Source organism: Diplotaxodon limnothrissa, linkage group LG14, assembly GCF_057381915.1.
Source record: "Diplotaxodon limnothrissa isolate DT_005_m linkage group LG14, D_limnothrissa_male_GT1.1, whole genome shotgun sequence".
Lineage (NCBI taxonomy): Eukaryota > Metazoa > Chordata > Actinopteri > Cichliformes > Cichlidae > Diplotaxodon > Diplotaxodon limnothrissa.
Genome location: NC_140609.1, coordinates 23,347,890 through 23,361,127, shown reverse-complemented (window position 1 = coordinate 23,361,127; position 13,238 = coordinate 23,347,890). Strand labels below are relative to the sequence as shown.

The following is a 13,238-nucleotide window of genomic DNA, read 5'->3' as shown; positions in this document are numbered from 1 at the left end:
CACTGAAACCTCATCAGAAGAGGTCTCAGTGGAAGGGTTGTTGTCAAGGATGGGGAGAAAAGGCTGAGGTCTGCCAAATTACAAAAGAACTGTACTGAACTGGCAACAAGGCAATGTCAGTAGGCATGGAGGAGGTCAAGAGAAACAATGAGTGATTGCAGCTAAAGCACAGTGGAGGCTCTGTCATTGTTTGGGGAGGCATTTTAGCAAGCGGTATCTTGTCAAACTTGATGGTATTACAAATGCAAAAAAATACCATCAGAGTTTGATCCAACATGCAATACTATCAAGAAATTGTCATGAAAATGATACCAGACATGCTACTAAAAAAAGCATACGTGAATAGGAAAACACACAATGACACACTTTTAGTCATGAATTCGCCTCCCCAGAGCCTGGACCTCCAAGTTATTAAAGTGTGTGTGTGTGTGTGTGTGTGTGAGGGGGGGGGGGGGGGGGGGGGGGGGAGGATCATCTTGACAACAAACAGAACAAAAGGCACCCAATGTCCAAAGAACAGCTTTGAAAGTCCTTCAAGAAGCCTGGAGAACTATTCCTAAAGTTGCTTAAATAAATGACAAGAAAGCTTGTTTAAGAGTTCAGGCTGTTAAAGAGTAAAGATCAAGTTGGTCAAGTAAAGGTAAAGTAAATACCTGCATCCATTTTCCAATTTCCTTGCAAAATGCAAATAAATGGTTCAAGACTTTTGCACAGTACTGTGACACCTACATCCTAAACATGCAACTGTGCATAACATTCAATGTGCTAGAAATCAATATATCTAAAATGAACATGCTTACATTCCCCACACTTTCAGATACTTCATTCAACACTGCTTGCATTAATTATGTGCAATCGTTCCTAATGGAAAATCATTGAAAGTGGGACAGATTGGACACTGAATGGTGACTGAATAAAAATGGAGGATTCGTGATTAAGTGAGGCCGTTTTTTTTGTTGTTTTTTTTAAATGTCAGAAATGAAAGCCCCTTTGAAGGGGATGAGAAAGAAGGGCACAAGGGGTGTTGAAGCAGCAGACTCCTCCACAGAGCTGCACAATTATGAGTGATAAAGGTACAAACACATGAATTGAAAGACAAGGGATGATTTCAGTGATTAGAATTGGGATGAGAGAATCACATATAAAATACCGTGTCATTGAAAACCACTGTTATTCTGTAACAGGAGCGGCTGGATTGTCTTTCTGCTCAGAGGGAATGGCTAGGTAGTTTGTCCTGTGGGCAGATTGGCAGAAAAACAGAGGTGTGTCTAAGACCTGGTGCTATGGGCCTCTCTAGCACCACACACCACAGCTACTTAGTGCTCATGACAGTGTAACAATTCTGAATTTCCGTTTTGTTTATTGAAGCGTGAAAATGTGACTCTAATTCACAGAAATTAAGGAATGAGTTTTACCAGATAAAAAATATCTAATCCGAGCAGTGCCCTAGGGACTGCGTGGAAGGCACATCAAGATGTGCAAGATGTGACATCCTAATTCAGCATTTTACAGCCAACCATCAGCATGTTTAAAAAAACAAAACACAGTACTTGCACTGAATATGCTCCCAATTCAAAAGAGCTGCACTGAAAGTGTGTAGATGAAGAACACTTTATACAAGTGAAACGAGTTTTGTGACTGTAAGCACATTTCAGAAATAGCCTAATTTAACTCTTTGACAGATCACATCGTTGCCTCCTATCTTCTCCTTTAGGGACATGACTAATACGTTCTCAACCACTAATGCATCACAAAAGGTAATCTCAAAATGTCCTACTTGTGCTACATATGGCATTCTTTGAGTGGGTAGACCTTCTGTGTTGTCATAAGGGTCACTAATGGCTAATGGCCAAAGCCTATGCAGTCTTTCAGCTACAGGTAGTGACAAGGCTACAGTATTACAGCTGAGAAAACTCAGATCTAATAGTTTTTTGAGATTTCTGAGCTTTTTGACTGTTGCGGTTGACTTTAAATTAAAAAGCTTCTTTCTTTTGCTTTACAACTTTTCGTTTTTGGGGGTGTGGCACTGTTACTTGATAATGAGAAGGTCCTTTCTGTGTCTATGTGTTTCCTCCCACAGTCCAGCGACTTGTAGTTCATGGCATTAGGTTAACTGGTTATTTTAAATTGCCCAGTGTGCGAATGGTTGTATGTCTTTCTTTGGTTCAGCGTGTCCCATTTCCTCTCGCCCTACGACACCTGGGCCGGAAGGAAATGGATGGATGGAACTTTTGGTTTCTCCTATATTTCCGATGGTTCACCAGAATCAGTGGAGCCACTTGTATTTAATTCATGGGGGCAATTCATTTTCCAAACAAAATTAAAAAAGTAAAATTGTTTAAATTGGAAATTAAAAGTGTGATTGAGACACAAAAGGTCCCCAATTCACAACTAGGAGAAAACACAATGCACACCGCAAAAGAAGAAGAAAATTCAAGCTGCTGAGGACATCGAAATGCATAAATCTTAGAATATCAACAGATAAGAAAACTCAGAAAGCCTTTGAATCAGGTTGCCTTGATATTTTGAATTTTTGGAGCATTTTATTTTTTGATAATTGGACTATTAATTTATCTGTCAATTTGTCTACTGTTCATAAAATTGAACCTAAATGCTTCAGGAAAACACAGATTGTAATACCTACTTTGTAAAACTCAGCGACCAAGAAGTGTCAGAGTGATTTACTGCTATTTAAATTAAACCATATTAAAAAACAATACTGATTACAAAATAGCCCCAAAGTCCGTCTATCTGTCTGTGTGTCTGTCTATCTGACAACACTGAAACATTGGCCTCACTGGCCAATAATGCTGTAATTTTTAATTTTGTGCTTGATTACATTTGTCACTACACAAATATGAGATAGTACATGACTGTTTTCTAAAGTTTGAAAACTGTGAGAAAAGTTCTGCATTTTAATTCTGCCACTTCCAATAACTCTTAATTACCTGTTAGTGCTAATAGTAAAATAGAAAGCCAATGAATAACCGAATATTTTTAGAGAAGTTTAGTTTCAAATTTAGTTGAAAATATAGTTCTTTGAAATATATTAGCTCACAGAAACACTTCACTATTTATTATGTTGTAATATGTCTAAACCCTGGATATTGGGTCTTGTGAATATTCAGCAATGTTGTGCATATTGTGCAGTACGTGGACTTAATCTGTCACTGAAGGAAGCAGATATGTAGTGTAGCAGATTCAGTAAGTGTTTGCAAAATAAAAATAACCGGATCAGCACATGCATGATTGCTCTCTTCAGGACATAAGGTCCCTGTACAAAAGTTGTAACTGTGGGTTGTGAAGCACCACTAAAATCCAGTGGGAGCTGACTATAAAGGTGCATTTGGGTCTTTGACATTACTGACAAGGCGATGCAAAATGCCCGTCACTGATGGAGCTGAAAATCCATCACGGATGTTAAAAGGTTGTTTAGAAAAAAAGAGCAGTCAGCAGTTTAGGTAAAAGACAGATTAGTGTTGCAGGAGGGTTACAAACTGATGGACTGAATTACTTCTCTGTCTGTGTGTTTGCCCCCCTGCCTCATTCCTTCACTCTCAGTCCCTTTCTTCCCCGATTGACTCTTAAATCTCATTTCCCTACCCACCATATTTTTTAGATTTTAAATTACAATTATGTAACCAGAAGTCCTAAGCAAATACACACTTACAGCTATTTGTGCACTTCCTTGGTGACTTCAGACTTTCAAATTAATGTAAACCCACTGCTGAGTTTTGACTCATAACGCATAAATATCTGAAAATGTGACGTCATGGTTGTGTTCAGGACACACGCTGTTTAAATTCGCTGTTCAGTCACATCCCTGCTAACATTTATCTGTCTGTGCATCTGTACATGAGACTCACGCTGTGTCCTGGGCCTGCTCATCAGACTTGGAGATCTTCCTGTAGCAGTAGACCATTTCTACCAACAGCCAGAAGGTCAAGAACACCAGCAACACATACATCATGATCTCAGAGTAGATTGCAGTGGTGTCGTCACTGGCTGCAGAGTTAAAACAGTGGCAAAGCACATGTATTATTCATTATGCATGCTTCCTTGGAATACCGCGAGCAGAAAAAAGCAGAAGAGACCTGATCTTGTACAACACTGCTGATCCACAATCATTTGTCATACATAATTTTTTAATGCATTGTCTTATGTCTTTCACTGAAGAACAAATCCAATTAAACAAATAATAAATATGGTTATGCAGCTACAACAATAAAGCAAACAAAGGTGTTTTATTCAGGAGCATCCTGACTGTAGATACTCTTAAAAAGTGATGCAGAAACTACTTCATGTTGCATTCATAATATTATGGCCATACCTGTAATATAATGAAAAAGACCCTACAGAGTTAAAGGTGCCCAGTGGAGATTTTGCAAGGCTGCTTTTATACCAAACATTTCCTAACAGTGTTCACTGTTTTGTTGCAGAGCTTATCTTGTTGTTACATATGTGTATGCAAACATCTCTATCGAACATTCGACCTAAATCTGCATATAAAAACACTAAATCTCCACAGGGTATCTTTAAGTATGAAAATAGGATGAATATGCAATGTCACAGAGGTTCTCAGAGCGTGAAACATACTCTAACTTTAGAATCTGTCATAAAAATAATTGCATGCTGTTTTTGACACCAGAACGGCTTTTGTTCCTTGTAAACAATCCTCTTCTGCTCATTAGCCATTCTGAGATGCTTCTGGAATAAGTAATAGCACATAAATCATCCAGTCCTATTCTAAATATTACATACTTAATATACACTGAGATTAGCTGCAACATTAAAACCATTCACAATGCCTGCTGGGATTAAATTCTGCGAGTCTTGTATACAACTATGACGCTCTTCACCAGCATAGACATTATAGAACATATGGCTACACAATAAAACTAATTAAGAACGAGCCCAAGGCACTGCCTCCAAACTCCCTCCAAATTAACCATGCAGGTGAAGAACGAGAACAAGCCCCACCTATGGAGGCACCATCCTGCAGGTACTAAGGAATCTGCTGCTTATTTATTATCGTGAGACAAAGGCACCCCCAGAGCAGGCATACAAAGTACTCGACAGGTGGTTTTAATGTCACTGCGGTTCAACAGATAGTTTATTTTACTGATAATTCAATATCCAGTCAGTGAAATCAAACAAATATCTTGTTTGATATCTTGTCAACATCCTGTTGAAAATGCTTTCTCATTTATTGCTTTCTGTCCATTGTTTACAATGGAAGACCATTAGAACAGCATCCCATTAACAACCCATTAAGAGCAAGAAGAGGGATTACAAGCAAGCGGAAGCTGTTTCAAAGTGCACATGGGCACCTTCGGCTGTTAAAGAAAGTTTTCCTTTTATTGTCCTTCATTTGTTTTCATAACGAGTGACTGTGAACCACTGTGTCACTTAGTGTATAACAAATTCCAGAAAGCCTGCTGACCAGACAGCTGACAGCTTTTTCTGATTTGATTCAGCAGCCCCAGCAAAAGGAGAATATTAGTGAAATATAATCCCTTTGATGGGAAAGCATGGATATGTCAGCCACGAAGTAATCCATTCTACCACTATGGATGCCATTACTGCAACATTAATGTAACCATGGTCTAGTGTACAGTGCACTAGCTGCAGGCTTTTTGAAATCTGAAACAACTGTTGTGTGAAATATGGAGGACAGGCTGTGAATATAATAAAAACAATCTAACTGTACTCTATTCTTCAGTCTTCTTTTTGTGGGTGCAAACTCTTTAAATCAAACTAGCCTATCGCCTGATAGCTCACAATATGTTATGTGCAAGCATATATAGAAAATGTAAGGTTAGAGAAATGGGGAGAGTTGAGTAATTTCAAATATACGTAGGGTATATTCGATTAAGGTGGAACATGACACATTCAGCAAGCCAAGCATTCAGGAAGCAGAATACATTACCCCTTATTATAGATAGCAAAGTAGCTGGTTTGAATTAACACCTTCACTGACAACAGAAGAACGCTTTGATGGACAATAAAGGCAGACAAAACAACACACAGTTATTCCTTTTAAACCAGTGCAGTCACAAGAAAGGGGGAAAGAAGGAAAGCGGTGCAGTTAGTGGCAGACTGCGTTCACACACACAATATTAGATGTACTATTTTTTTATCTACTGTTGGTGATTTGTGCAACATAAATAAACATAAAACACAGACTAGTCTTTCTCTCATCTCAGTGTTAAATGTGCAGGTCTACAGTGGAATCGTCACTTAAGGTGTACTGCATTTGCAAACTCTTTTCATTAAGTGAGTTTGGAGAATACTCGTTAACAAAAACAAATCTGCCCTGTTAATATTAGAGCATGTGGGGAAAATGGAACATACACAAACTAATGCTGGGAAGATATTTGAGAGAGAGATTTTTCATCATATCAGTCATTACTAGCTTTTTAGTTTCCATTTATATTTGACTTATTTCGTGTTACTGATGTGGAAAAAAGAGCTAAAGTTGAGCACAGGACACAGGTGGATAGCGTGCAAGAATTTTACATTTAGGCATACCTTTCTCCTTCACAGTCAGGTTGATGGTCTTGTTTACTTCGAAGACTGGAGTGTATAGTTCAAAGTCAAACAAACGACGAATTTCACAGGTATACAAACCACTGTCATTATGGGTGACATTACGGATTTCAATGGAGACCTCTTGTAAGTCCTTGCTTCCGTTCCAGTTTAGACGGTCCTTAAATGGATTATCGTCCACATTGGAATTGTTAGTGTTATATTCGTATATCTAGGAGAAAGGAAAAGTGTGCAGGCATTAATTAAATACACATACAGTGTGAGCAAAATCACAATGTGCTAGATCATTTACAATAACGTAGAAACAACTTACAAGATATGAAATATTTTTGCCTTTTGTTGGACTTGGGGTGTAAAGCCATTTTACAAATGTCTTTACGGTGACCTCCTCCCTCTTCAAACAGGAGATGCAGGTCAACTTCATGGCTTTTCCCACAATTGCTTCTGTGTCTGACTGGACATCGACACATACCGGCATGCACAGGTGGACTTGAGAAGCATGGAAAGGTTACATATATTTAGTTTACCGCAATGTAATTGTAAAAAAAAAAAAAAGAGAGAGAAAAAGAGTAGAAAAAAAGAAAGCACACCCTCTTTGGTTTCACACATAAGAATATAATTAAAAATAATCTCATCCTTAGCAGGTCTTTAAATTCAACAAATACAACCAAGATAAACTAGAAAACATGACATCCTACACTGTGTCATTATTTCCTTACAAAAACTAATCCAAAATGCAGAAGCTACGTGTGAAAAACGACATACACTCTTACTGCCTCCATATGAGTTAAAAGGCCAGGTGCTGCAAATCAAACATACTCGATTAATTGATCATCTGGAGCATTCAGGCGTGAGTTAACACAAAGCCAAGGAAGAAAGACATCGGCAATGGAGAAGCAACTGTTACTGTCCATCAATCTGGGCAGGGTTATTAGGTCTTTTCTTAACAGTCTGAAGTCAATCATTAAATGTTAAGATTATTTTAAGACTACAATGGCACAGAGTTTCTTTCCCACTGTCAGGTGCATGCTCAAAGGGGGGTTGTCTGATTGTTGGGGATTTCTCTGTATTATTGTAAGGTCTTTACCTTACAATATAAAGCACCCCGAGGCAGCTGAAGTTATGATTTGCTGCTATATAAATAAAAGTGAACTGAAAGGAAAGTGAATTAATTGGTTCTATAAGCTACCGACTGCTTCTTTTAGCTTAGTTTTTGGCAAATCAATAACAGTCTAACATGTACTGCTGTACATGTTAGGTTCTATTTACCTAATTTTAAGACCTGGTAAAGACTAGATACACTTTTGCTATATTCTGTTATCTAAAACCTTAGAATTGGGTTCATTTTCAGAGGGTTCACCTTCTTTTTACCATGACCATATTTTTTTATACATGAATGATGTGACAAGCTGAACCCACTAAACATTAAGAATGTGCTTTCCAAAGGTTTAAAATAAAACAAATACTTATGTATTCGATTTTGTAAAAATGTACTTTCTTAAAACTGACCAACACAATGGAAAGAGGAAACAAAATATATAGTGTATTTGTTTTTAGGTGTCAAATGTCCCTTTAAAGATGCACTTATTACTGATCAAATTCCAAGCATTCTGTAGAATCTGCCGCGATGCATCATTTTTTAGTTATTCATAAACACATGCTAGAACAGTTTTAATGCTTTGTAATAACTTAATGACCCACTGATGTGTGGTGGTCATCGGGTCTCACACTGAACCCAATGTTGAACCAGATGCAAAGTCAGTGAGCATTAAAAAGATAAACTGGTTTATAAAGCTCTGTGGGCCATTGGAGACACTTAAGTCACAATATTGATAGCAAATTCAAGCCCTAATGATGGCCTCTGCCCATTAGTATTTACTAGCAGTGGGAGGAATAAATGGATAGAGGGAGTGCAGAAACTGTGGGTAGTGTAGGAAGAGGGAAATAATACAAAAGGGAGGAGCTAATTGAAATATAAATGCATTAGTGGTAGAAGAATATTGGGAGAGGCGTAGGAAGTGAGTAAACATATGCAAGAAAAAAAATTCAGTGGATTATAATCACAAAGACACATTACTTGTGTTTATGTGACTGGGCCCAGTGCTCTTATATAACCCAAAGCCCGCTGGGCTGACAGTGACAAACATTGATTCTATCCTCTCTCTCTTTTTTTTTAAGCTGAGGGCTCACACAAACACATGGAAACAGAGCAGAGAAATAGAGAGGAAGGCATGAAGGGGACAGAGGAAATGGGGAAAGTGAAGAAACTTAACCCCAGTGGCCTCTCTTCAATGATTCTATTCATTTCCCTTAAATGCTGACAACATTAAGCAGTGAAGGGCTCTGCAGACCAATGGGACTGCTCTGAAACTGGGTTTTGAGTTCACAGCTTCCTGTGTGGTTCGCAAGCCACTGCCAAGGCCCCTGATTACTCATTGTTGTATAAAAACGTACGATAGAAAATGATAAGTCCACAGTCAAACAGGATATTTTGACATCTTGCAGAATTATACTTACCAAGATAAATCAAAAGTACCAAAGTTTGCCGATGAAGCTTATATTGCGTTACCATATTCAGCTCTTTGTGGAGCTGCTGGAGGACAGTATCGCTTTAACTTGGTCTTTTTCTCAAGTAGTCTTCACACGAGGTCTGGTGTGAGACAGAGGAGTTGTTGAAAAGACTTCAGGACCACGGACAGCGCCTCTTCTCGGCCGATAAGAGCGCAGGTAACTTTCCTCTTCGTGTCTGAAAATCCACGCCAAGAACTCTTAGAAAAGACGCGTTTCTGATTTACACATTCAAAAAGGGTTCTTCTTGGATTTTAATCGTTATTTTGAGGCGCTCATCTAATAACCGAAGCGTTCATATAGCCCTTAATGCGCAATTCTCATTTACACAGTAAGAACTAAGTTCATCATTTCCTCGACTCGGGGAAATAAACAAGTCCGTGATGTGAGACGACTACATGAGTGATCCCACAGTTTCTTCGCGCATAACTGCTGTCACTGAGTACGGACCCATCCAGAAACACCGCGGAAATCTTTCTAGAAACGGGCGGATAGCATCTGGAACCTGTGGATTCTCAAAAGGCGACGTACTCACTTATTGTTGCGAGATCTGAAGTCCTGATTACACACATGCAGAAAAAAGCATCGAGGCCAGTTCTCTCATTTCACCCCTCAAAGAATAAGCCTACTGACTGTCAGAAATCTGTTTCCTCCATTAGAGATGACTGATGACATTTCCCAGCCGCGGCTCAATGTCTTTGTTTTTCAGCAGTAACTTAGCGCTGGCAGGGGCAGAGGGTTTGATACGCATGCGTGAGTCACTCCCTCCTACGCTACAGTGTGCAGGACCACATTATTGTCACTTGGGTAGGCCTAACCAACTCAGCCGGTAAGCTTGTTTGCATTTGCTTAAATATTGACTAAACAAAGCTCAGCGTGCAGAAACACCGCGTGCACACGTAGAAACCAAAAAATGCAAATCAGTCCTAAGAATGAACATTATATGAAGGAATAAGATGACACAAGGCTGTCTTTGTCATGTGTTACATAAGCTTGTTTAGAAGCTGGAAGTAGAGTTTCTTCTTCAGACATTTCATTAGTTACACATCAGTACCTGCATTTCCTGCCCCCGCCCAACCAGTGAAGAAGTCTCACAAAGATTTTTATATGTCCTGATACTGTGTCATTGTTTTTTTGTTTTTTGTCTTTTAAAGTGAAAGATCTTGGATCAAAACAATGCTGATTTCTTGGTCAGTGTTCCAGAGTGAAAGATTTTGTTCCAAAGTGTACAGAAGCACCTAACAAACAGCTTAACCAACGTCAAGGTGATAAATGTGTACCTATTATATAAATATAAGTCTATGTAGGTCTGTCACCACATCAAACTTTATTTTCATGGCTTTTTATTCTAAAGAAAATGTAGTGATTTTCAAGACTGACAATGCTAAAAAATGAAGTTTAAAACCGAGTCAGTAGGATGCAGTGATTCACTCGATTCAGGCAGGGAAAAAACAGTCCATCACACCACCTGCACCAGAGAGAGTATGCAAGTACCTGCTTAAAAATTGCACTTTTTTCTATCAATAAAAACCAGCAGGGATTTGACTCAACTGTAAAAACTAAAAGAGGTGACAAGGAGACAAGGATAAATATGTTTTCCCGCTCTGCAGACCTGAATAACATCTAATATTAATACCAACAGACTTGCCTGATGGATGTATAAAGTGCTTTCTGTTGGGCAACCTATTGCAAACTTTAATATACTGCACATGTATTATCTTAAGCATAAAAGTGCCAACAGCTGGTTAATACTTACCAAAAAAACCTCTTACAAATCGCATTACTAATCCAGCCATTGTAATTAGAATTAGAAAAAGATTTATACATCTTGTTTATTCTTTATTTCTTTCAGGGACTATGTAAAAAAATACATTAACATATTTGCATAAAGGGAAAACATTTTTGTACCAGATTTAGATTAGTAGCTAATTTCCATCTGCAGTCCCTGGGCAGTAAAAAAAAAACCTGTAAGATACAATTAAAAATCAATCAGCAAAGATGCACACAAACACACTCAGTTACTCACATATATGGACACACACACACACACACACACACACCATAACAAATGGTAAACAAGTATCAAAATTGGCAGTCACTGAAATCACCAGACATGCTTCCTCTGTGCTTTGGTACACACGAAGGAAACCAAATCCTCTGAAGCACTGACCGAGACAACGGGGTTGCTATGACGTTAAAAGAAAAGCACTGAGATAAATCTATGATACAGCACAGTCTGAAAGAGCCATAATAATCTCACTGTGACATCACAGTATTTAATTTTGCAGCCACTGCATCTGGAACAATAAGAAGATTACCGCCAAAGGAAAATAGAAATCAAGGGCTTGAGAATGTTAACGTCATTATAATGTTGTACTTTATTCTTTTTTAGATTTATGTTAACAGCCACGCTATTAAATAACTACACCTTTAGTCGAACTCTGAAACAGTCAGGGAGTGAATCAGCCGCTGTGGGGCTGTGATTCTCACTGGTAAAGATTTTAATGTAGAAAGCAGAGAGGCAGCTGAGTGTACTCCTGTGTTGCTGTCAGCATTAACAGTAGGCTGGCTCATTGAGGAGCAGACTTAATATGGCAGGCCCGGTTGAACCATATCCTGCAGACAGGGAAACCATAGCAACAGTAATGCACTGCCATGGCGACTACAGGAGGTTCGCTTAGACAGCCTCAGAGTCAGGATGACAATAGAAAGCCTAAAAGGGAACTCTCTTTTATTTAATTATTTTCTTACAAAAAGCATTTGAAAGATGGGGGCAAATAAGGCAAGTGAGTATGTTTAGGCAGGGGCTTGATGTGGAATCAACAAAAAGATTTAAGGAAATTCTCCCACATTGTTCCCTACAATGGCACAGAGTTAGGAGGAAATAATTGCAGCGTTAATAGCCCTAATTGAAACGCCAGGTCTGTAAAAGTCACTTTGTTTCGCTGCTCTGAAAACCTTCTGATAATTTGCCCACGACTTGTTTAACAATTCAAAGCATGCCTGATTGTTTTTTCCTCTTTTTGCTGGGGCCTTCTGAGAGCTTTCATCATTTAAAGGCTGAGCTTCAGGTGTGAGGTGCTAAGCTTATAAGAGTAGTTACAGAATTGAAAAAAGCAGGTGGAGTTGTGCAGAGTGAGTAAGTGGTCGGGAGTCAAGTGCGGAGGAGGTCTGTCCAGAGACTGAGCAAAAGCAGAAGAAAAATGTCCAGCAGTAGCCCAGGTAACCGTGTGCAGCCACATGAGGTATGACAGACTGACAGAGAGGAGAAATCTTGATTATAACAATGGATTTTGCAATCAGAAGGGTTTTGCAGAAAAATGTCAGCCATAGAGAGGAAACATGTTTTCATAATGAAAGAATACATAATGAGTCTTTTTTTCTCTATGTTCAGACCAAAGACGAGGCAGTACCAGCTCCAAATCAATAACTCAAAAAGACAGTCATGTACGTGCACTGACATCATTAACCAACAGCCTGCACAAGGGAATGAACGTGCAAATGAGTGGGTTTGAGAGTACATGTGCATGCTCATGTTTGTACGATAATTATGCCTCTTTGTGCATGTGTGTGCGTGCAGGCATCCTCGACGATTCACTGTACAGAGCAGATTTCTAGGGATTTGGAAGGATTTCAAGATTATACCGTGATTACAGCAGACAGCCATGGATCACACATGCCAGAAATTCTGATGTATATCTAATGTGCTCCTTGCTAGAAAAGCCTCTTAATACTGCAGTTTGAAATCACTCATGTGTCATTTCTATTCATTCTCAGTGTGTGACTATATCTGTATATTTCACATGCTATCACTGTGTTGAAAATTACCTTTAGTTTAGTTTATTCTGACAATTATTCTGGCCAGTGAAACGAAGAAAGGTGTAACAATCCTCACAGTACACTCAGTATGAAGTAATCTAAACACTTAGCATTTGGTTTTTAAACAGACATGCAAAGTTATGTACTTCTCTTCATCTACACAATGTATTCCACACATTTACTCCTGACACTGTAAGCCTGTGATATTTTACATCATTCCTCACTGCTGGCTTGCTAAACATTAGGCTTCCTCTCAGGTCATGATGATTTGGTCTTATTTGGAACAAGTTTTGAATGTTGTT

At 38.8% G+C, this 13,238-nt stretch overlaps 1 protein-coding gene across 2 annotated transcripts; it reads right to left on the bottom strand.

Moving 5' to 3' along the window:
* Window positions 1-1,170: 1,170 nt before the first annotated feature.
* scn3b (sodium channel, voltage-gated, type III, beta) lies at window positions 1,171-9,121 on the bottom strand. Of its 2 annotated transcripts, none has more exons than XM_085371133.1 (5): window positions 9,067-9,121; window positions 6,848-7,038; window positions 6,532-6,760; window positions 3,867-4,005; window positions 1,171-1,234 (listed from the first exon to the last, which is right to left on the bottom strand). In XM_085371133.1, the coding sequence occupies exons 1-5, from the start codon at window positions 9,119-9,121 to the stop codon at window positions 1,171-1,173; spliced, it is 678 nt and encodes a 225-aa protein (XP_085227259.1). The 2 variants fall into 2 exon arrangements, with proteins under 2 accessions (XP_085227259.1, XP_085227260.1); XM_085371134.1 differs by having other exon boundaries at window positions 6,863-7,038.
* Window positions 9,122-13,238: the final 4,117 nt, after the last annotated feature.

What these genes read in the sequence shown, in the direction of transcription:
- scn3b (XM_085371133.1), bottom strand. Translation starts at nt 9,121, where the DNA reads ATGGTAACGCAATATAAGCTTCATCGGCAAACTTTGGTACTTTTGATT. An exon ending in GGTACTTTTGATTTATCTTG is followed by an intron (nt 7,039 to 9,066) that starts GTAAGTATAATT and finishes ATGCTTCTCAAG; the next exon opens with TCCACCTGTGCATGCCGGTA. An exon ending in CCTGACTGTGAAGGAGAAAG is followed by an intron (nt 4,006 to 6,531) that starts GTATGCCTAAAT and finishes TTAACTCTGCAG; the next exon opens with CCAGTGACGACACCACTGCA.